Here is a 23320-nt window from a genome sequence, read left to right as displayed (position 1 = left end):
AGCCCCCGCCAGGTCTTATAGACTCTGCACCTGACTTCTCTGTTTACAAACAATAAGGAGGGTGGCGGTAAAGCTTTAGCTTTAGTGGGCCTGTTCATACTTCTAATATTCCAGTCCTCCATGGGGAGAAATGTGTCTATTTTGCACACAGGGTCAAGGTCAATTTTGTTTTTATTGTCTACCTTTTTTTGGTTTACCCCAATGTCGTGATGTCTTACATCTGCTCTAGAAGCTACTTGGGTGCGTACAGAGGCTCAGTTCAAAGAATACCCATTGTTATCAAAGAATTATAATAACTTTAGAGCTAAATAAGGAGCCAGGTGCAACTCCTGTGGCTCCAAAGATGATGAATTTTTTTTTTTTTTTTGCCTCAAAACTTTGAGAGAAACAATGGAGCTTCACTGTCACAGTAATGCTAACAACAAATATCCTGCTGGTTCAATATCGTTTAAAAAGACATGCTTCATAATCTTGACCTTAGATGCAAGTTGACCATAGAATTAAAAATATATATATATTATACTAAATGGGGACGACAAGTTTTCATGTCATCAGGTGGAGCTACAGTAGTGCTCTGAACACTAGGCTCTATTTACATCTTGCTAATAAAGAAAGAAATGCCAATTTCAATCAATATCAAAGACAATAACCAACCAAATAAAAATCTTTTTCCAAACAATTGTTGCTAAAGATATGATGTGTGACGTACCAGATCCACTAGATGTCCCTCTTTCCTCTGTCCACGAGGCGCATATCTCTCTCCATGCTCTGCCTCTGTGTGTGTGCGTCTCTCTCTCCCTCTCTCTCTCTCTCTCTCCCTCTCTCTCTCTCTCCCTCTCTCTCTCTCTCTCTCTCTCTCTCTCTCTCTCTCTCTCTCTCTCTCTCTCTCTCTCTCTCTCTCTCTCTCTCTCTCTCTCTCTCTCTCTCTCTCTCTCTCTCTCTCTCTCTCTCTCTCCCTCTCTCTCTCTCTCTTCTGTTCAAACCTTCAGGAGGGAAAAGGAACAGCCACATTTCTTTCGCTGCTCCGCCGCGGCCAGTCTGTCCGCACCGGGGGGAAAAACTTCTGGAAAATACCTCGCAGAGCCACGTAAACCCTTATTTGTTTCCCTTTAACGCCGAGAGTCGAGACGCAAACTGCTGCAAAGTTGACCGAGACGTTTCCTGGACGCACAACATGGTAAGAGTCACCGCTGCGACTTCCATGCTGCTAATAGTTTTTCTGCTAAATCGTGCATTTTTGTTTTTGTATTATGCATGTGTTTGTTTATACACAAAGGCAATATAATTTAAAAGTAGTGCTAAGTGTATTAAAAGTACAACAGTAGACTGTGTGTTTGGGCATTTGCAGGTGCCCACATGGATCACACTGGCAGGCTACTTTTCTAATACAAAAAAATAAATGTAGTTTTCTCGTGACATTTAACTATTTCACATGAATGTTTGCAGATTGTGATCATTCACTTAATCGGGTTCACAAAGAGAAAAGTACTTGTCCAAGTCTTTAATCAAATTTGACTCATCAAGCTAGAGCTGAGGAGCCACTGGCCCCCAAGCTACAGGTTGAAGACCCCTGATATATATTTTACCCCGGCTACATATGGTGGTCCATTTCCTCCACATTTCACCGCATGGAGAAGTGTTTGTCCTGTGTGTCGTTCATGTTTGGGTTGAAGCTCTCACCCCGGGCACTCTTTTCGATGCACATTAGTCCCGGGACAAAAGCTGTGTGACTGAGAGTGAGACCAAAGTGTGTGGGATAGATAGTAGCCCATTATAGTTGGTGGAGGGGGACACTTCATGCACAGGCTCAAGTTTTGGGGGATTGCCAGGCAGTCGTCATGGAGACCAGAGGCCGCACAGGGTGACCTCTGACCTGGAGGGACTTTTGGGGTGTCCTTTGAGTGCAGTGGTTATGGCGTAGTAGTGACGCAAGTAGAGGAGCGGCTTTGACAATAGACTGACCTTATGTGCGTGAACTGCCATTAGAAACTGTACGGGAACCAGTCCTGTAATCTTGAATGGGATTGTTGTCGACTAATTTAAAGAGGCTACACTGCTGTCTCTCCATTCTCTTTGAGTGACAGATCAGTGGCTATCTCTGGGACGGCTTAAGTGCTGTTTTGGGTTCAAGTCACTGCACAAAAATGTGGCTCCCATTCATCTCGTCATTCAATAGAGTCCTCTTTTATTACGCTTTGAAGAAACACAGCACCACAAGCAATATAGACAGATCTGGGTGAAGAAGACACAATTTATATGTCCATGATAGCACACAGTAAATGACCTCACTGTGGTGTCTGCTGGTGCATGCAGACTTGGCAAACGCAGTGTTTGTATAATTACAGAGTAAGTGACCTAGGCGTTATTAAAGGGTAATAACAGCCATCGAAAGAAGCATCAAGAAGGGGTACTTTGTTGGTGTATTTTGACGGTAAGTGGCTTGCTGCTGCCAGTCATCTGAACATGGAATAGTTTAAGAACGTTAGGCAGGATTATGGGGTCATTGCTTTCCACATATTGCGATGACTGTGTGTTGTCCAAAAGCATGCTGTCTAGTAACTTAAAAAGGATGAATGGTTACAGAGCTTTAAAAAAATATCTGTTCGACATTCTTCTGATTTGTATTGCAATTTCGATTTGACTGCAATATGAACTGGTCTATGGGGTTATCCTTTGTGCCCATTCAAACTGTGTTTTTGGTCACTGTACAGCGTCCCGTCGGCTGCAGAATGGGACAGCTGATGTGCGGTCTTCATTCAGCTGTCTGTCAGGACTCCCATGGGCTCACTCTCTCCTGTCAGTGTCTATATGTGCAATGTGCATATGTTTGTAACGGGGCAGCTGATGGCACTGCAATTGTGCTGACTATGACACAGCTGCTGGACAGGAATTTTGTGCATAGTATATCCTCCTCCGCCGCCTCATCTGTACCACACCACTCTGTAAACTGTTGCAGATTATATGTCGGGAGCCGAGTTGCGAATGACTGTTTTTGCTGAGTTGCTTTAAGCTGGCTGCTAATCAAACTGTATAATCAGCCTTCCTCCCACTCACTAAACCCAGTCAGCCTCCAATGCCCTCCCTCACATCAGATTATACCCCAGATTTTTCACCATTTGGCCCCTTAATCTTAATCTTATCCTGTTACACTTTACTGTCCCCTGTCCACATTCATCTCACTGGCGAAAGTGCTGCGGCTTGGTTTGATCCGTCTGGCCGTCTGTTGCTGAGACTAAACCCTGTCTCCCTTGATTTTCCTCAGACGGCCATCTACAGCGTCAGATTTATGCAAAACCACCGTGACAAATCATCGATGTAGTTTGCTCCAACAATTACTTTCAAGTAGTTCACTTTAAAGCTGTCTCTAATACCAAAAAGTGGCCAAAGCGTAAGGTGCCAGAGTTCTTTTTGGCTTTGCAAGATCTGATAAGCCCCTCTGTGACATTGATTGATGTTGCAAACGTTGACCTGAGTGAAGCCATGGGGCCGAAACACTTTTAAAGTTGTAGTTTTACAAGACAGCACACACCCAAGTTAATCATCGTCCTCCAGGTGTCTTCCTGGGATGGCACGTCTTGTAAGAATTTGAAGCTTTCTTATGCCTTATCCGTGCAATGATTCACTGAAAAAACTCCAACCACAAGATTCCAATAAGTTGCGTCAATGAAAACTGAAATTGCAAATGAGGCAAGTCAATCCAGAAAAGGACCGAAAGATCGTAGAGTTCTGACTTTGTGATCTCTCAGACTAAAAGAAATCTATTGCTTACAAGAATAAATCTGCAATGAAAAACATTTGCCGCTGTGCTAGAGCCTTTACAGTGAGGATTCAAACCACAATTAATCATTTGCCCTAGTTTTGTTGCCTGTCCTCTGACCTTGGGCGGAGAAAGGTCCCCGTATTGCAGGCAGACCCCATGCAGTGACCTTTGTGTTCTCAAAGCTCATGGATGGATGTAGACGCTCAGTGCTGCTAACACCAGCTACATCTCACGCTGGGACCATTGTCTTGTTAACGAACATTGTGTTTTCTTCTCCCCATGCGGCTCTGCTCAGCCTTATCGCTACCATGTTTTTATTGATCCGTCTTATCTGAGGAGCGGCTGCACTGGCTGGGTTCAAATACCGGCAGCAGTTTCTCGTCGTGTGGTGGATTGTGCCCGTGCAGCGTACTTTAGGCTTTTATTTGGGCTGGAGAGTTGTTGTATCCCTGAACAAAGGTAGAGTGAAGGGCCTTTTTCAGTGAGTGGGCCTTGTGGTTTATTTATATCCTAGAGCTGCTCTCATCAATGCTTTTTGCAACAGCGTTTGGGATTGCTGTACTTTTGCCAATACATATAGGATTTTATGGGTTGAGCCCTGGGGTTTTGCTTGCAAGATCAAAAAGTAATACTAGATTTTGTATTAAAAAAGTTTAGGACTTTGACAGATAGTGACAACAATACTAATTTAGTTTAATTCTAATGTAAGATTCTTTACTTAGGCTCAACTGTATTTACCCTCTGAACTATTATCTGATAAATATTGCTCTGCACTTCTTGTGATTATGCGTTATCTGGACATAAACATAAAGTATTATCATTGTTTGGTTTGTTGTATAGGTTTGTTGTTTGTGTCTAAGGCGTCCCCTTTCAGGTGGCTGCCCTGACCTTGAATGGGGTCCTCTCTCTCCCCTGAACCCGACTGCCAGCATGCCTCCCATATCTGCTTCCTGTATTGTTTCTTGTCCTTAAGAGGCTAAGGCAGAGGAAATGAGTCTAGCCTTGTCTGCTGTCTTGTCTAGGTGGCTTTTTCAGACAGGTACTATCTCTAAACGTTTAGAAATACAACGCAGACACTGTAGATATCAGCAGGTGTTACTTTCCCAGTGGCCTATAAATCTTCAGAAGGATCATCGTTTTCTTTAATATAACATTTTTTGGACACATGGCTGTATGATTGATCAACTGACAATCAGGCCTGTCTCGATAACAAATTTGAAGTTCGATATATTGAGGCAGGAAAGTATCGCGATAAACGATATTTTTGACTCTTAACGATACTAGATACTATCAACTCTCAGGCACAAAACCTTAATTCAAAAAGTCCATCATCATCTCCTAAAATACCACACAATCTGCAATAAACATGAAGCATATTGAAACTAAATTTGCTTCCGTGAAAAATCAAAGTTTTACAAAGCAAGAATGTGGGAAAATGCTAATAAATGTACAGACGATAAATATCGAGCCCAAAAATGTATCGTTTATCTGTTATTTATTGAACGATAAGTCGATAAAGTATTTGTTGTGACTTTGCACATTTCAAACACATCCAGAAGCTTTGACATTTGAGAGAGGCTTGAATATGAACTGCTCAGGAATCAGATGCATTTCAAAACATGTTTGCTCGATTTCTAAACTAGTTGGAGAATGGAAATGTATAGTAGTTGTTTGCAGGTAATTTTGTATAGCCTAAATAACAGCGGTCGATCTAGTAATTCCAATTCAACTTGCGGCTTTGATTCAATTGCAACTAGTTGTGCGGCCCTAATGGACATCCATGGTTTCATTCCTTTGCATTTCGATCATAAAGTGTTATTAGAGCAAAAGAAACTTCACCCACTGTAAGCTGTATTAAAATCTGTCTCCGCTTTCATTGCTGTTTTATCTACTGTAGCCGTTGCTTCTTACATTCCTCACTGCCAGGGTTTGTCTTTGAGCTGGGAGTCTCTTACATTGGAGAATCTAAGGAATCTTTTACGTAATGAAAGGCTGCACTGACACCTGCCTCAGTGTTAAAATAGACCGCTTTCCTCTGGCATAAAATATCCTCCCTTTTTTCATCTTTCGACGCAAAAGTGCACTGTTACGTCACGTTCTCGCTGTGGAATGCCTTTTATCGTTCGCCAGTTTCACGACTGTTCACCTCTGGTTGGCAAGGTGCTTTATTAGCAGATTCTTGAGCGCCCACCCAGTGCCAGCGTCCCAAAGTCAATGCACCACCAAGGACATGAAATCAGATCCAGCACCTCCATCACGTGGTGTCGAAAGAAGAAAGGCATCAGTCTCTTTTGGTGAAGGAGCTGGGAACAATGTCTCCTCTTGTCTCCCACTAACTCATCTGACGAGCTCTTGTTTTGCAACTTGATATGAAGCAGGACACATCTGAGACTTATACACATACAGACTATTTTGTCCAGACAATCCGCCTGCATTTTTTACCCCCTCTGTGCTCCCACTGTCTTTGAACACTGGTCTAATCCCTTGATATTGACCAATTATCCAGGAAATAAAACTCACTACATTGGTATTTGTGCAATGAAGCTATACATATTTCATTACTCAGGGGTCAGGAGTGATCGTCTTAAGGCTTTTACCGATGCAGGTCTTTTGTCCCTTTAGAACTCAGCAAACAAGTCTAACCACCGAGGGCTTAAGGCGCAACAAAGACACGGTGAAAAGGAAAGTAGGGGGACCAAAAAAGGGTGTAGGGTGAACGGGGAAAGCACCTGTTGGCTGTGATGTACAGCCATGTACTCTCTGCCTGCATCCTTTTTAAGCAAACACAAATACTGCTGTCACTCGGTGTTCCCGGTTTGTTTAGGGTGACACAAGCGAATCGCACTGTGGCCAGCGGGACAGTGCTTAGAAAAAAAGCCAAGCCAAGCACCTCCCTGAATGCCACCTCCAGCTCGAGAAACAGGAAACCATGTGGCATGATAATGAGAAGCAAGGAAGACAGAATCATAGAGCGAGCATGTGATAAGGAGCGCGCAGTTGGAAGTGGACACGGGAATCACAGGTAAATGATGCTGTCGTTGTTGTCAAAATAGAGGCAAGGCAATAGACGAGGAGAGCAATTTGCAGTTGCATTTGAGACAGTTGGTCCATAGACTTTGGTGGTTTCAAGATTTTGTCAGGTCAGCCAATTGAATATTATGTTGTTAATTTCTGGCACATTTAAAGCAAAAGTTCTTCAGTGTTGCTTTTAAGTGCACAAACTTCTCTCCTTTAAAGACATCGAACATTCCCTTGCGATACCTAAGCTGAAAGTTTTTGTAAAGCGATACGAGAGAAGCTGCAGAACTCGTCTTCACTTCTGAGAAAATTGTCATGGGAAAGTCTTGTCCTGAATTTTTCAATAGTAGAAACCAAGTCGGGGCGGTATTTTGGAGAGTTATAGCTGCTGTGAGTGCTGGTTGTTAATTCTTGGCCCACGAGGGGAGCATGTTTGCTGTGGATGCATTTGAATTAGTTTCTAACCTAATCATTCCTCCCGGGTGGTTTGCGTCACGCTGTGCTGCCTCCCTTTTCACTCCCAGCAGCGTTGCACAAATCTGCTAATTAACTTTAAATTATTGAATGTCCCTAAATAGAGCAACATGGGCTCACTCACGGAACAAAGATTAAACACTTTTCAAAATAACGTTTCTTTCTTGTTGCTCTTTTGTTTTTTTGCCGATGCTTGGTCTGATGGTCTATTTGCTGCATTGGAATTCCCCTCAGGGCTATTAATGGCTCACTGCTGGGTAACAAGATTTACTGCTCTCTTTGTTGTTTAACTTTTCCTAATTTCCTAATTGTGTTTCAGGAGTTGTACTTTGTCCAACGCTTGCCTACGGCTTCGGGGCAAAGTTTTACAAGGCGAGCTGCAGCGTTGTAGATGCTGGGCTGGTGTTTCCTGTTCCTATGTTGTCAGTGTAAACTGAAAGCAAAGTCGTGATCCATCCAAATCAGCTGAACCGAGCGGTTTTCGAGTTGTTCCCACTGAGATGCTGCCAGTGATCAAACACTGTGTATATTTACGGAGAAACAGCGGAGGCAAAGTGCTGATTGATCGGACAGCAGGTTCAGCTTGTATCAGCAACATGGTTTCACTACTTACTTGCACTATATTACTTTGCTGATACGTGATCTGTAAGGACTGTTTATTCATCTGAGAAAACGAGAATCAATACACACTTGGGCTTAATATTTTGAGGGGGCAACGAACAAAACATTTTTTATAACCATTACCGTGAAATGCAAGTAGGTTTGCAATGTTGTTTTTGTTTTAATGATTGCTGTGCTACAATTTCAATCAAATTAGGATTATGATAGGATTGCAATTAAAGCAGTACTAAGTAACTTGTTTGCCTCAATAAATCATTTTCGTTGTCCCTCTGGGGGTAATGCAATTAATGGGATGATTGGGGAGTCTTTCATCTCCTCCTGGTGTCTCTGGCCAGAAAACCTTACCTGCAGCTTTCCCTGCTTCGACCCGGAGGCCCCAATACAGACTAATGGAATCACGAAGAAGAAGCTAACAGGCTAACGGGCAAAGCTAACTGCGGGTTAGCGCCACTTAAACAGTATTTACAGCCAAGTTTGACGGAAAAAAATTGTCTCCGTTGCTTAATTGGATGTACAATATCCCTCTCGCCCTTTGTCTTTTCTGTCAGCGCAATATTTACTCTCACGGACAATTAAAAAGTAAAAAAAACATATTATGACACCTGCAGTGGCGCTTATGGCCTCTAGGGGCATGAGTTACTTCGTACCGCTTTAAGTGTGCATCCTTCATCTCAGCTGTGAAATAAGAAACACTTTAGTCCACTATTACACACAGGAGTTATGATAATAGCACAATATGCATGACCCTTCTATTGATTTATGATTCTGATGGTTTACAAAGCCTTAAATTAAAGAAAGTTCTTCACCAACATTCATCATAAGTAAGTTTTTAAAAGCTTGAAGAGTGAACCCTCTCTTCTCACATTGTTGTCGGAAACACTCTCTCATGTTCATACTAAATTATGCATAGTCTATCGCCTTCATCGCCTCCAAAACAAACTGAAATATTTTCTCACCGAAACACGAGAACGCAAACACCTAAAGTATGTCATGCATTTCACCTGTTTCTGGCCAGGATCCGAGTCTCTGTTTGGTTTCTGTTCACCTTGTCATTCCAACGCAATTTGGCTGTGTTTGCCGACTGCGGCTATCAGCTAAACCTGGGTCAGTCCAGAGCAGTGGTCCAAACCGATGAGGAAACAAACTCGCATTCTTAACATTGCTGCGTGGGTAATTATTAATGTGCTTTCACCTGTGCGAGACGAAACACGAGAAGGTCCTACCAGAGTCAGCCGCGGTAAAACTGTCTTTCCCATGAGAACAGGGGGAAGACCTGTAACATCAGACGACTAATGACTGACAATTGAACCATCTAATGAGCTTGTATGATGTAAAACTAAGGACAAAAGCCCAGGAGAGGGAGCTGCTTATTAAATTCATTACCAGAAGAGCCGGGGTTGAGGAGGCGGAGGGGTTACCCGAGTCCCTTTCTCTCCTGCCTCTGTGGAGTCTTTGTTTTCCGCTGCAGTTCACGTAGGAGTCGACTTCTGCCATTTTCCCAATAGAAACTGAACAGTTCCCACATCTACCCACCCACAACACTTTTGTTAGAGCGCTTTAAAATTATCTACAGAATGCACAGTTCTTTTTTTTGTTCGCATTTTCTAGAATAATAGGCAGAATTTGCATATCTTTATAAACTTCTAACTCATGAAAAAGCACTGAATAACAGCACGTGTAAATGAGGCTGCATAGAAAGGTGGTCCGGAAAAGTTTGTTAAGATACAGAAATCACAAAGTCGTTTCTGTTTGTATTCCTGAAGAAGTTCAGCAGTTCATTCTTCAGTTTGCTTTTAAAGTCCCTAGATGTGTTTAAATTATGCACTGGGAACTGAATCATAGTTAACCTCTCAACCCGCGCCTTGACCAAGTGCATTTACTCCAGTTCAGCTTTACCCAAATAGGCCAGTGTGACGCCTCATTTGAAAGACTTACAAAACAGATCTAAACGGATCTTTGGCCTTGCGCTGTTGCAGTATTGTCGTGGCCTTTTTGACATTTCAATTCAGTGCTTTTCTGTTGCTCTTTTATGGCGTTTATGTCATTTTTTCATCACATTTTTGTCGCTTTTTCATCGCTTTTCTGTCACGTTTTTGTCGCTCTTTTGTCGCGTTTTCATCCTCGTTCTCGTCTCTTTTTTGCGGCTATTTTGACACTTTTTTTCATGGCACTTTTAGATTTGGGTGACGCCAAACTGGAGAAAATGTGCTTGGTTCAGGTGGGGATTAAGAAGCAACATAAAATCCACAAAGAGTGACAAAAATCATGACCAAAAACCAACACAATAAAGTGACCCCACAACAAAACACAACACAACACAAGAAAAAAGCGATAAAAAAGTTTTGTAGGTATTGGGTTTCAAATGAGGCGTTACACTGGCCAAGCTCTCCAGTCGAGAAACTTTTAGATTTGGGTGAAGCCGAACTTGAGAAAATGCGCTTGGTTAAAGTGGGGAGTAAGAGGTTAAAGGGATATTTCAGGATTTTTGACATAAGGCCTCATTTCCTTGTTATCCAGATCCAGATTTGTATTTTATTTTAATTCATGCATCCTTATATTTGAAGACTTTAGTGGTGCTAGGCTAGTGCTAGGCTAGTGCTAGGCTACTGCTAGGCTAGCACATGTCTATGGTAGCCAGTAGCTTGCAATAAAAACCTCTTCAAAATCATGGGGTAGTCCTCCAAACGTTGCCATATCTGATTTGTAGAAAGCTCCTTTGTGAATGTGTAGTAATGCCTACACAGGTAAGCAAACTACTGTAGATCCGGTAACCTAGCAGATCACTCCGCCGCTGCGTAGCTTACAACCAGGAAGCTTACTTTAAGGAGTGCAGGCAATAATAAGCAATAAACTAAATATTGAGTCGTCTTTGCTCTTAGTTTTAAGGCATATTTCAGACTTCCCTAAAAAAGGAATGTTCCTGTTGTGCACGCTGAATGTTGATCAACAAGTGATGATATTTCTTTCTAAAAATCGTGCAGCCAAGTTAAGATACTGTATTTGTGTATTTCATCTTCATTGGCTTCAGTGCAAGTCTACATTGTACATTAGATTTTTCTTAGTTAACCACCAAAGTGACTCTTTTCAGTGTATTTTTCAGCCAGTGTTTTCAGAAGAAATATCTAGGTCTGTCACCATAACAAAATTTGAAGTTTGATAGATTGAGGCAGGAAAACATCGCAATAGATGATCATTTTTCAGGATCACTTGATGCCACTGAAACCAAATTAAAAAGTGGAAATCTCAGTAATACCATGTTCTAAAAGTACGTATTGATTTATTGATTCTTTATAACACACAAGTTCCAATTAACACAAAACTCAGAACACAATTACTTCAGTAAAATAGGATAAAAAAGTAAAAAAGCAAACAAATGCACTGACGACAATTATTAAGTCAAGAATATATTGTTTCTCTGCAATTTATTGGGCAATTAGTTGATATATAATTGCTGTGACAGGCCTAAAAATATCCCAAATGACCCTAATTGTAACCCAACTTATAGTGCTAATCAGACCAATTATGACCCACTCTCTTTAACACAGACTAGGGCTGTGCAATTAATCGAAATTCGATTACGATTTCGATTACTATACTAAATGATTACAACGATTAGAATTGTATTTTTATTTTTTTTCAATCTTTTATTATTATTATTTTTTTCAATTTTTATTTTCACTTTTTTTTTCCAATTTTTTTTTTCCAATTTTTTTTTTTTGCAAAGCAGACTCTTTTTTAAGGCCACTGGGATTATTTTCCCTTCTCATTTCAGGTGCCATGGCTCATGCTTTTGCCTGACAGAAAAACAAACAGCGCTGTGTGATGATGTCATCAGGCCGCGCTGCTCAGTTTACTTGTGCAGTTGTGAGGCCTGGCCAGCAGGGGGCAGGTGTGAAACAGAGACCTGTCTTTAATCAAGGCGTACTTGAAATCATTTGTACATAAATAAAATAAAGATATAATAAAAAAATAAAATCGTTTGAATAATCGTGATTTCAATTATGACTAAAATAATCATGATTATTATTTTTTCAATAATCGAGCAGCCCTAACACAGACCTACAAAATGCTCTGCCCAGCGACACACTTGTGTTTTTCACTCACGCTGAAGGTAGAGCCACAGTCCTACGAGGCCTTACATAACATCAGTCAGATCCAAATCAATGCACTTTCGTGAAACACCAGTACCACCACCAGTCACCCCAGATAACCCTGCAGCCCTTTACTGTGTCCACCGCCAGTAATTGAATTCTGTGCAGAAATACAATATCGTACAATCAGCAGAGGTAGAAAATGCCAAGGCACGCTGAGAAAGAGGCTGTTAGTAACTACAGAGGCTTACTGTAATTCAGAAGGGAATAAATCTTGTAATAAAACACAGGAAATAAAAAATAACTAACTAGACTACAAAAATAATCATTAGTTGCAAGCAGCTCTGGAGAGGTGGACTTATAATTTAGTCTAGTTATTTGTAGTTGCATGGATGATTAGAAGGCAACTCTTCTCATGTTTAATTACAGTAAAATGCAAAGTACTGGAGTTTGGCCCATTCCCAGCAAAAGTGTTCATGTTGTCTACCTGTAGAGCAAGTTGGTGTCAGAGGAAACTGCTGTGAACTCAATAGGGCCCTGTGTCTTCCTCCCTGATTACATGTAACCCGCTGACCTCTGTAAAGACCCTGTCATCAATGGAAAGAGTGTGCGGCTGAACAGTGGCCTTTTAGCTTTAGCTTTGACAGACACCAATTTATGTGTCTGCATTTCAGACTTAGACTGTCATTTATGTCACAGTGCTATAAAATATATGAGACGGTCTCCTTTTGGCGCATTCATAAAACCATGAAGGCATATCTGAACATGTCCCCATGTTCTTGTGTGGCTGGTGTTATGTTTCATGCTTATGATACATGATGTACAAAAGGGCATTCACAGATTTAACCGAAAGTACTCACCGCTTTGACTTTCTGAATAACCCAGGGGTTTTATATGCAGCATGTCTCCTCTGCCTTCAAATGGCTGTATTCCCTGGGTTTTGTTTATTTATTTTTCTTTTCTATTTTTTCTTTGCTTTGGGGATTGTTTTCAGCGAACTTGTTTTGTGTGCGTTATAATTTGATGATACAATTGATATAATGATGCCCATCTCAAGGGGGATTGCGGAAAAAAGTCAAACAAAAAAAAGTGTGCTCTGTCTGTATACTGATGAAACTGTAAATGCAATTATGGCAGCACACTAAGGAAAAAAAAAAGGTTGATCACAAAAAAGTTGACAAAACAGTGTGTGAGTGTCGTTTGTGTACACTCCCATATTAAAGGTTTTCAAAAAGTCAGAATCTGGGCTGATTTGGACAATGGACCAACAACAATGGACCACTAACCAATTATTAAACTAAGTGAGTATTTTAGTAATCAATTAATCATTTTCAGGTTTACAAAGACTCAAAAAGAGCAAAAATGGCATGAAATGTATTTCTGATGTAAAACTACCTTGTTTTTAAAGTTAGGGTGTATAGAGTGTTTTGTACATTGTACATTTCCTGAGTATTATCTGCCTGTTATCCAATCAGGAAGAACAATGACTCTCCAGATCCTACTGTAGTTTAAACCAGTTTGGAAATGGACATAAAAGGACTCTGTCACTTCCTCAATCCCGGGTCTTGTGCCCGTTAAAGTCCCAATCAGTGCCGGTGCAGCCTCCAGTCGTTAAAGCTCAGTGGCTGAATCCTGGCAAGTCCAGAATGATAGCATTTTTTTATACACAGGGATATCAAACAAACTCAAATGGATCCATGAAGATCACATTTCTTTATTTGCGGTTCGTGAGCACCGGCAGAACTCCCCTCAATAACAATCCACTATGGCGAACAGGGGCACGAGAGCTTTTTTCCAAATGATGAAAAACACATCGACAGTAGGTGGGTTTTGTGATTCATAAGTCTGTTCTAATGTTAACAGAGAACCGCGTCAATAATATAACCCCTGAACAACAACACACGCCCGCTCTTTGACGATTAGTTTCTCCACTTCCTGTTTGCTTGCGTAACTTCCGCTCTGGAAATGTAGTTGATGCCACGGTCACCACTCGATCGCTGTTACAGCAGTGAGTCATGCTGTGTTATCGCTTGCTCTTATTATGTCTACACATTGTTTTTGTTATTGTTTTTTTATTGGTGTTTCTATTTTATATTCTTAGATTTGTTGTTATTCGCATCACTGGGCCTTTGAACCAAACTTGGTTCTGTTGTGTTTTTGAAATGTTGGAATGACAAAATAAAGTACCTTCAACCTTGGATTTTTCCAGGCAAGATCTCTGGGGGTTCTCAGCTTTCAAATGAGAAATGTCCTGTTCACAGAAACGTGTGCTTGTGTTCATATGCAGCTTTGAGCAAACCAAGTTCAGTTTACTCCATCAACACGTCCTCAAGAGGCGTCATGTAGCTTTATGTGGGGAAACGTTGGGGGGAAAAATAATAGATTTCACTCGACTTTCACAGCCAAGCAATTCATCCTAAAAGTAATTTGCAGATTTATTGATTACCAAGATAATCATAAGTTGCAGCCCCTTGTTGAATACTTTTCTGCACTTCAATATTCCTTTTGAAAACTTGTGCAATGACTTTTAAAGCTGAGTACAGTAAGTTATATTGGCCATAATTATAAAACAAAAAATAAGCACATTAATATTAATAAAACTACAAAGATAATGTGTTACATACCGTGTAATATTATTATTATTACTGTAAGCTTATACATCCTAATTTGAAGTTACATTTTCCTTTATAAACCATCTACTTCGGTGTGTTTATTTTAGAAACACATGAAAAGGTGTTTTGTCCTTCTGAAGCGATATAACCAAATGAGTGCAGTGCAGCAGGTGAGTTGGACTGTCAGTAGGAGGAAAAAACACTGAAGCTTTCCGTTCAAAAGATAAGGTCAGTGAGTGAGTGCTGCCGTGTTTTACAGCATCACAGCTGTGAGATGAACCGCCCGGCTTTGGCAGGCCTTATGTAACGTATTAGAGAGAGCTGCTGAGTGGGAGTTTTGGATGTAACAGACGAACTTAACCTGCAAACAAACCGCACACATGATGAAACAGGGCCCAAACCGGCGGTGGTCGTGTTGACTCCCCGAAAAACACTGCCCAGTTTTGACATATTTTGAGTTTTCCAATTACACAAAATTGTCCTGAAAATTTGTGAGAACCTAACAATTCTGAAACTTTAGATATGTCCTACATCCGGGTGCAGATGGGGAATTTTTAAAAACTGTCTGGTATGTTGTAAATGTATCATATCAAAGAAATTCAATCACTTTTAACTTGAAAGGCACAGCTCAAGAACGTACGCATTAGACAGCCGAAAGGAAACAGAGCTTTGATCCGTGTCTGTGATTTAAAGAGGTGCGTTGTGTTCAGGCCCTTTGCCTCGTGGAGCTGGCTGTAAATCTCACTGTCTTCTAGTTAACTCAGAGGCCATATACTACAAGACAATTATGGAAAACAACTGCATGCACCATTTTTCAGACCTGTTAAGGTTTGAAGTTAGAGCCTAAAACGATTTTACCTAAAATAAATTATGTTGCCTCAATCTTCCTCTCCCTCGGTCTCAGCTTCCCGTCAAACATCGATTGCTTCTTGACACAAATGCAGTAAAATGCTGCACCTAAAAATACTGTGCCAGACCTTGGCCGCTGGCCATTAGGTTTGACACACTCATGATTTATTCATATGTGTCAATTACATCCTCAAACATACACCAGAGTCTGACTCACATCAATCATCTTCCACTGGACAAAACCACCGACACGTCGTCCAGATTCATTTGCATCAGATTTAATGATCTTGACAGTTATTCAGTCACTATTGTCCTAAATGTCTTTATTTGAATTGTTAGCAATAACCACATGCTTTGAAAGAATATACACTAAAAATAACATGAGCAGCTTAAAATGCTTCAATCTGGTCCTGGACAATGGACAGAAACATTTTGCACATTTGTAATGACCGTTAATCAATCATGTTACAGAGATGTTCTGTGACACAAACAACAGTATGCTAACTGCTATCCAGTTCAGATTATGTTAAGACTCATGTACTCATGTGCACTCATTTCTATTGGACCTTACAAAGTAAGGACTTAATATTTCACTGTATGGACCAGGAAGACTCTACTATCGTATCTTTTAAAGAGCAAACACGATCTAAATATGATCTGTTCATATGCGGTTCCAGAGTAAGCTTTACCTTACTACTGTTAAAAGTGAAAATGTCACTGATGAAGCCTCCCATTAAAGACGCTCAGATAATAGGGCTCTTTCCAGTGACCAGCTGAACTGTCGGTGCCACGTCTGCTGGCCTGGCTCTAAAAGAGCTTGTCTCCCTCAGGTTCTGTTTATGGGCTGAAGGCTGCAACATTTTACGGTCTCAATGGTTTATTGCGTCTTTAGTGTTTATGCACCACAGGAAGAGAGAGGGTCACTCGGGTGAAATCAATAGTGAACCTTAATGAGGTTGTCTGAAAAAGAGCATCCGGGAGAAATGTCAGCCCTATAGAGATGCATGTGAGGTAGAGATTATATTGTGAAAGACATTTGTGTTGATCATACATGACAAACCTTACTATATGGTACCACAAGTCATTGGAGTACAAATATGAACTGTACAATGATCTTAATATGGTTTTATCCTGAATTATGGTCAGTTTATTTGTGTAAAGTTAAGGACATTTTAGTTGTGGTTGGTCGTAGTTAGCCGTGTGTTTGCTTTCTTCTGAAGTGTGATCTTGTGTTGTGTGAAGTGTAGTTTTTCCAGCTGTGCTCTCGACAGCTGTCTGTACAGAGGGAGCACAGCTGATGACACGTCTGTGGCCTCCCTCAGGGCACAGCCACATCCGCTCAGCACTGACAGACACAGAGGCGTGGGACTTTGTTCGGTTGCAAATACCTTAAATATTGAATGTTTGAATGCACAACCCGGCCTAATTATCCAAGAGTTATTTCCTTATTCACTGCCTGGTTTGGATTTTCCTTTATTAGTAGTCTAATAGGGGAGAATACTCATTTAGGAAGCCTTGGGTAGGGTTCACCAGGGTACACTACAGGGATATGACCATCAAAATGTTAAACTTTTTATGAAATTGTAAAAATGTTCTCTTTCTTTACAGAGCGTCCCACCTCATCGCAGAGTTTTATAACCAATGGCAGCCTCTGTGCAGACTCTTCCTCTGTCCCGTGGGCCTGACAAAACCTTCCGTAACCCCTTCTCATCCCGGCCCCTCTCAGCCCGCTGCGGGATGGGGAGTGTGGGCAGTTTGGTGGAGAGGCCAGACGTGTCTCCTACGAAATCCAATCGTGCAGTTCCCCAGGTGAGACCCAAACCGAACAACGGGCTACTGAAGAAGGGCCTGGGCCAGAGAGAACTCCTCAACTACCTCAATATCACAAGGTATGTCACAGGACGAAGCAACATTGTCACAGGACGAAGCAACATTGTAATCTACAAGCTGCAATCAGGAGTGACATAGACAAATTAATCATTTAATTCATTTAAATCAATCAATTAAGACTGAATCAGAGTGTGTACGTGCAAGAGTGGGACATTTGATGAAAATTAGCCCGTGTTTACAGATCGTCTACCTGCTCTGATCACACTTCCTTTCAGTTTTACAACGTTTTGAGTTTGAAAATGTAGAGGGGAAAAAATAATAACAATATGGTCAAAAAACTCACTTGCTTCATAATTGTGCACACAGTAAGTGTTGTAAGTGTACAATATTGAGAATAGATTGTCATTTGTTTCTTAGATAATCAAGCATGTTTTTTTGCTAACATCCGAAATGATTTGCAAACTTCTATTCTTTCTGGTTGTATTCACATTCAAATCTAGAATAATTCTTGACACAGGAAAGACCCCAAAGTAATTCAAAGTGGTGACAACAAAAGAGGCGTCATCTCCAGCCTCACGTCTCTCAGTGGTTGTGATGAGGACACATATGCCAAGGTCTACAGCAAAGATGGCACGGAAGTGGACCTGACAAAGAACTCATTGCCAAGTGCAGGCAAATATGAAAAGGTATTTGTGATGAAAGTATTCATAACATTTTTAAAAGACTCCCTCTAGAAAACAGACATTTAAAGCCATACAGCGGTTGTTTTTGTTGATAAAAACACACATATTTACTGTTAGCGGGCTTAGACCCAAAATGTGAATATACTTTTGAGTGGGACATCATCAACACGTCTCCATATTACATTGACAAAAAATCATATTTTACTGACCTTTGATAATACCGTCTTCACTTCAGATGAAACATTTATAATAAACTTAATTATAATACTAGCAAAACATTATATCCACAAAATGAAATGGTGTGAAAAAATACCCTCATGGTTCCACTTTAAAGAATCTGATTTAAACATTTATTTGGCCTCCCACGAAAAAATGAATGTAAATAATAAAAAACTAATTAAATCCATCACTCTTCTTGAAAAATACAATCTTATTGTAAAGTAGCAGACCCCTGTGTTGTTTTTTTGTTTTTGTTTTTTTGTTGTTGTTGTTTTGTCTTTGAACATGAACATGTTACATCTATGTGTAAGATGAATTTGATTGAAAATAACCATATTGTGGTAAATGGTCTAAATTTGCACTGATGTTAAAAAATAAATAAATAAAAAATAAAAATAAAAAAAAATATTTAAAAAAAAACACGTCTCCAAGACATGTTTACTTTGACTACAGGAAGTCGAACATAAGGTTTAAAAACATCACCAGTGTCTAGCTGAGCATTAGGAGCACATTGTATATCTATGGCATTTTGTTTATTTATTAGCGTTTTATATATGCAGCTCCTATTATGACGCATATCGCCCGGAATGATCCGCACAGTGTGCCTTTGAAATTCTTACAATTAATAAGTACATTTTAGTTAATATAGTCATATGCTGAAGTTTCTCGTAATGCTTGTTTGAGAGCATAGTATATAGATCATTATTATGCAAGCAGTTTTGTGACCGTTAGATGTTACCATATTTCCACTAATAGAGTCATTCCAATCAGATCAAAGATTAGTAAATGTCTGAATTTTGCTTTTGAATATGTTTATAATTTGTTTTCCAAATGTTATGCTGTACGTCAGTGGGAGTGTTGTGAAAATGATTACTATCACATTCATACATGCCGTTCTGTCAAACGCAGCCTTTCGATGCGATACAACAGCCCATGGAACATAAATCAGTCTAATACGTCCTCCTCCACACCAGCCGAGCTCGAGGATAGCCTCTTAATTTATAGCTGCTATAAAATCTCAACTTATTTTGTTTTGACCTGAATTGATCAATGCGCAGAGCACGCTGCACACATACTGGAGCAGTATTGATTCAGAAGAAACAAAGTGATTTATGTCTCTAACCTCTTCAACCCCTTCCGCCTACATTTTTCAGTCACGCTTTAGGCCTTCAGCTTTCAAGCCAGTCACCCCAAAGAACTTCAGCTCAATGCAGAATCTGTACCCATCGTCCAAGTTGGAGGAAGCAGATCATGGCGTTTCAAACGGACTGCACCGGGCCTTTGCACACGTCCCAAAGGCGGTCTCTACATCCTCTTCCTCCTCGTCACCGTCTCGATATGGAGGAGGCCCCACAACAGTCGCCAACAAGGTACTCCTCAAAGAAATCCCTAAAAGTGACACGCTGTAAGGAAAAAAAATGCTAATAAAGTAGCTGCTGGCAATGATCTGAGGCACACTGATGGAGTGAAGTTAAAGGAACAGGACACGGTTTTTCCATACTGAGATATGTTCATACCTGAGCTTAGACGAGTTGATAGGTACATGTCTGGTCTTTGTGCGTGTCCGTGGAAGTGCGTGGTAGCTTCCAACTTCACCCTCGTTTGGAGCTATAGGAATACATTGGGAGAGGCCAAATGCTAACAACATCTTGGGTCGTCTGGCGTGACTGAGGGCACGTGTGAAGACCAGACAGGTACAAATGAACTTGTCCATGCTCAGGCAAGAACATGTCTCAGTATGTAAAAATGGTGGCCTGTTCCTTTAAAAGTCATTTATTTGGTAGAAAAGAGAGAAGAAAAAATAAGAAAAGAGCCACTGAAACAAAAATGCTGTGACTTGTGATTTTATCAAAGATGATTGCACTACAATTACCTAGAAGGGCATGTAAATATGTAAGACTATTCTACTTCCTGATTATTACCAGATACAACCATTTTACACAAGGATTGAGGTTTATATCACTACTTAACCCACTGCCCAAAGTTATCCATGTATTAGGTAAACGAATAACTGAAAATTACCATTATGAAAGAATGTAATCTGTATCAACTATGCAACTGACCCAAAATGACGGACGATGCTTACTTGTGTCCAGACTCTCTCCTCTGTACGTGCGACCAGTCAGGAGGAAGATAACCTGTCAGACTCAGGCCATAACTCCATGAACAGCCTGCCTCCATACCGACCCCCGTTTAGACCACATCTGTCTCAGATCAGGTCAGTGGTTAACATTACTCTTTCTGATTGTACTGTGTGGTTTGTGGTTGCACTGACCTCCTTTGCTTATTCTCAGTGCATCTATGGGTCACATCAACACCATCGGCTCTTTGGATCGGGCCAGTCAGGTGCCAAAGGCGATAGGGGCCAGCGGTGGTCCCTTAGGGGAGATGGCATGTCGAAGTATGGCTACGCTCAGCCGACTGACCCCCCATGGAGAGGCCCCACCTCCGTACGATTGGACTTTGTCTATGTCTATGGAGGAAGTGGTGAGTCCTTGTTTCTCATCTATTTTGTTTGGCATTGTTAATTGTAAGCACTTGTTGTGATTTCAACATATGTTTGCATGTTTGACATCAGGTGCGAGATCTTGAGGAACGTTTGGTGGAGAAAGAACAGGAAATAAAACAGATGAAAAGAAATCTGGACGAGAGTGAGGGCGCCATTGCTCAGGTAATTTTAAATGCACTTTTGGGCTCTTTTGAAGTCTCTTTTATTATGTTTACTGCTTGCAGGTATTTGAGGGAAAACAGCGTCTTTGGGAGAAGGAGGTGGAGGAGCTGAAGCGCCTCTACGCGACAAAGTTAAGGCAAGTTTCTCAACAAGCTCAGCGGTCCCAGCGCAGCCTGCAGTTGCAGCTGTATAAAACTCAACAGGAAAAGGCCAGGCTACAGGAGGAGCTGGACAGCCTGAGGACTGAGAGAGGCCAGGACTCAGGAGCCAGGGCCAAGAGAACCAGCCCCACTTTGGAAGAGACGCAGTGGGAGGTGAGTTGAGGAAAATAAACAGATCTCTAAGTAACAAAAATACCCAGTGTTGTATTACTCTGCCCTTTAGGTTTGCCAGAAGTCCGGGGAGATTTCTTTGTTGAAACAGCAGCTGAGGGACTCCCAGGCCGAGGTAACCCAAAAGCTCAGTGAGATCTTCCACCTGAAGACAGAGCTGAGAGAGGCTCGGACTGTCCTCAGTAACAGGGAGAGCCAGATCGAAACTCTCAAAATGGCAGCACATGACACACCCCGACGAAGGTGCTTTTCTCAAACTGGACGGGAGGACAGCAACAGGCTTGACCCTTCAGGTAAACATTATTTTCCTTGGCATTCATGCCTGAAATTGATGTCCTGTTCCGTAAACACTATATTGTTGCAAGTATTATGAAGTCCACATACTACATTGTTTGAGTGCTGGCCAGAAGCAGCATTAAATGTTAGCAGCCAGTGTCTCTCATTAAATATTCCCTAAGGACTGAGTGTAGTTTAAACCATGTGTACGTCTTGTTACAGGAGGGTCTGGGGGGCCCACAGAGGAGCGTCTGCGTGCGGAGCTGCTGCTGGAGAGACGCCAGAGCGAGGCCCAGGCCTTGGCTTTTGAAGAAGAGAGAAGAACGTGGCAAGCAGAAAAGGACAAGGTCATCCGCTATCAAAAGGAGCTGCAGGCCAGCTACTTAGACATGTATCAAAGGAATGAAGAGCTGGAGAGGGAGCTACAGCAGCTGAGGGCGAGTAGTGAACGGGACAGAGTTCACCATGAGGGCTGCAGTCGGACATTAGAGCGAGATACTGCCCTGCAGAGGAGTGAGACAGCTGGAGAAAATCAGACTGACAGACCTGCCTCTGGCTTACCGTGGATAGACAGAATTGAATCCTCAGAAATTTGAATGTGATTGACTTATTTGCATTGTAAATTCTCTCTGGCAGGGTTCACATGGAACGCACAAGCTGCAAGGAGTAACAGCTTGTTTACTATAAATGCAACAAATCACCTTAGTAAGGTATGAAACATGGTACTTAGTTTGAGGATGGAGATTTGAAATAAAATTATTGATTCCACTACCAAATTTTTGGTCCGATTGTGCCATTTAAACAGCAACATCTAGTCTAAAGCTTTGCCACTAGATGTCGCTCTTTCTGAAACAGGACATCTTTAACTGACTCAAACTTTCTGTAAAACTTCAGTCCAACTTCCTTTTCACAGGACAGACTACTATATTATGCTAATTTAAGCTACATATACCAGGTTATACAAAAGTCCTTTTCCAACTGTAAAAGCCAAAGGGGTTGACCAGATGTACCTCGAGACTCATTCTGACGGAAGTGAACTCAGGTTTATTTTGAGCCAATAATATACTGACTAGCACTACTCCATTATGACTGCTGTAATTGACTGAAGTTAATACTGTAAAGTAAACTTTTTCTTGATGTCTGAATAATTTGTACGTGATGTAATGCCTTTGTTTTCCACGCACACTGTTGACTAAAATACATTTCTCAATGGTTGCTATAACAACTGCATGGGACAAAAAATCCTGCCTGTAAATTCAGAGTTTCTCTTGTATTAAACCTTGTACAGCATAAACACACATGTATTTGTTTTGGATTCCTGTTAAACATTAAACCTAAGATGAAAGCATGCTATACAGATTTCTGTTGATTTTAACTGCAGGCTCTATCCTACATCCCTAAAACCTCCACAGTGTGGGCCAATGAAGCAAATGACTGAAGCTTGGCCTGCATGATGGCACAAACGGCAGAGAGCACAGGCTTTTGGGACTAACGTGGCTTACAAGGGTTTATCCCGGCTCGAGTACCATGCCCTTCAATACAAATACACAAGTGCCCAATGTTTGTTTTGTATCTATCGAATGAGCAACAAGCAAAAGATTGAGAAAAAGGGTGAATGCATCACTAACAGGAGCTGTGAGTTGGGCTGACTCATAAGGCTTCGATGCTGGCATTTAAATATTATGGAAATCAGCTCTCAGTTCAGGCTCAGTTCAAAGACGTACTGAGGTGCTATTCACACATTTTAAGTAGGACTGCAGCATTTTTTGACGGTGTTTACTGCATATAAAAAACAAAAATGAAGTAAAAAAGTTTGCCTGCCTAGACACATGATAAAAACATCAGTAGAAGCAATCAACTCTGGGGCGCCACCAAGAGGAGCTA

The 23320-nt window shown here is 41.2% G+C and overlaps 1 protein-coding gene across 1 annotated transcript; it reads left to right on the top strand.

Annotated features, from left to right (window-relative positions):
- Positions 1-1001: 1001 nt before the first annotated feature.
- n4bp3 (NEDD4 binding protein 3) lies at positions 1002-23107 on the top strand. The gene is made up of 10 exons (XM_079556879.1): positions 1002-1177; positions 17034-17314; positions 17773-17941; positions 19312-19527; positions 20254-20375; positions 20452-20644; positions 20736-20828; positions 20891-21142; positions 21213-21453; positions 21659-23107. The coding sequence occupies exons 2-10, from the start codon at positions 17067-17069 to the stop codon at positions 22030-22032; spliced, it is 1908 nt and encodes a 635-aa protein (XP_079413005.1). The 5' UTR covers positions 1002-1177; positions 17034-17066; the 3' UTR covers positions 22033-23107.
- Positions 23108-23320: the final 213 nt, after the last annotated feature.

This window comes from Gobius niger, assembly GCF_951799975.1.
Source record: "Gobius niger genome assembly, chromosome: 5".
Classification (NCBI taxonomy): Eukaryota; Metazoa; Chordata; class Actinopteri; order Gobiiformes; family Gobiidae; genus Gobius; species Gobius niger.
This window is presented reverse-complemented; position numbering and strand designations above follow the sequence as displayed.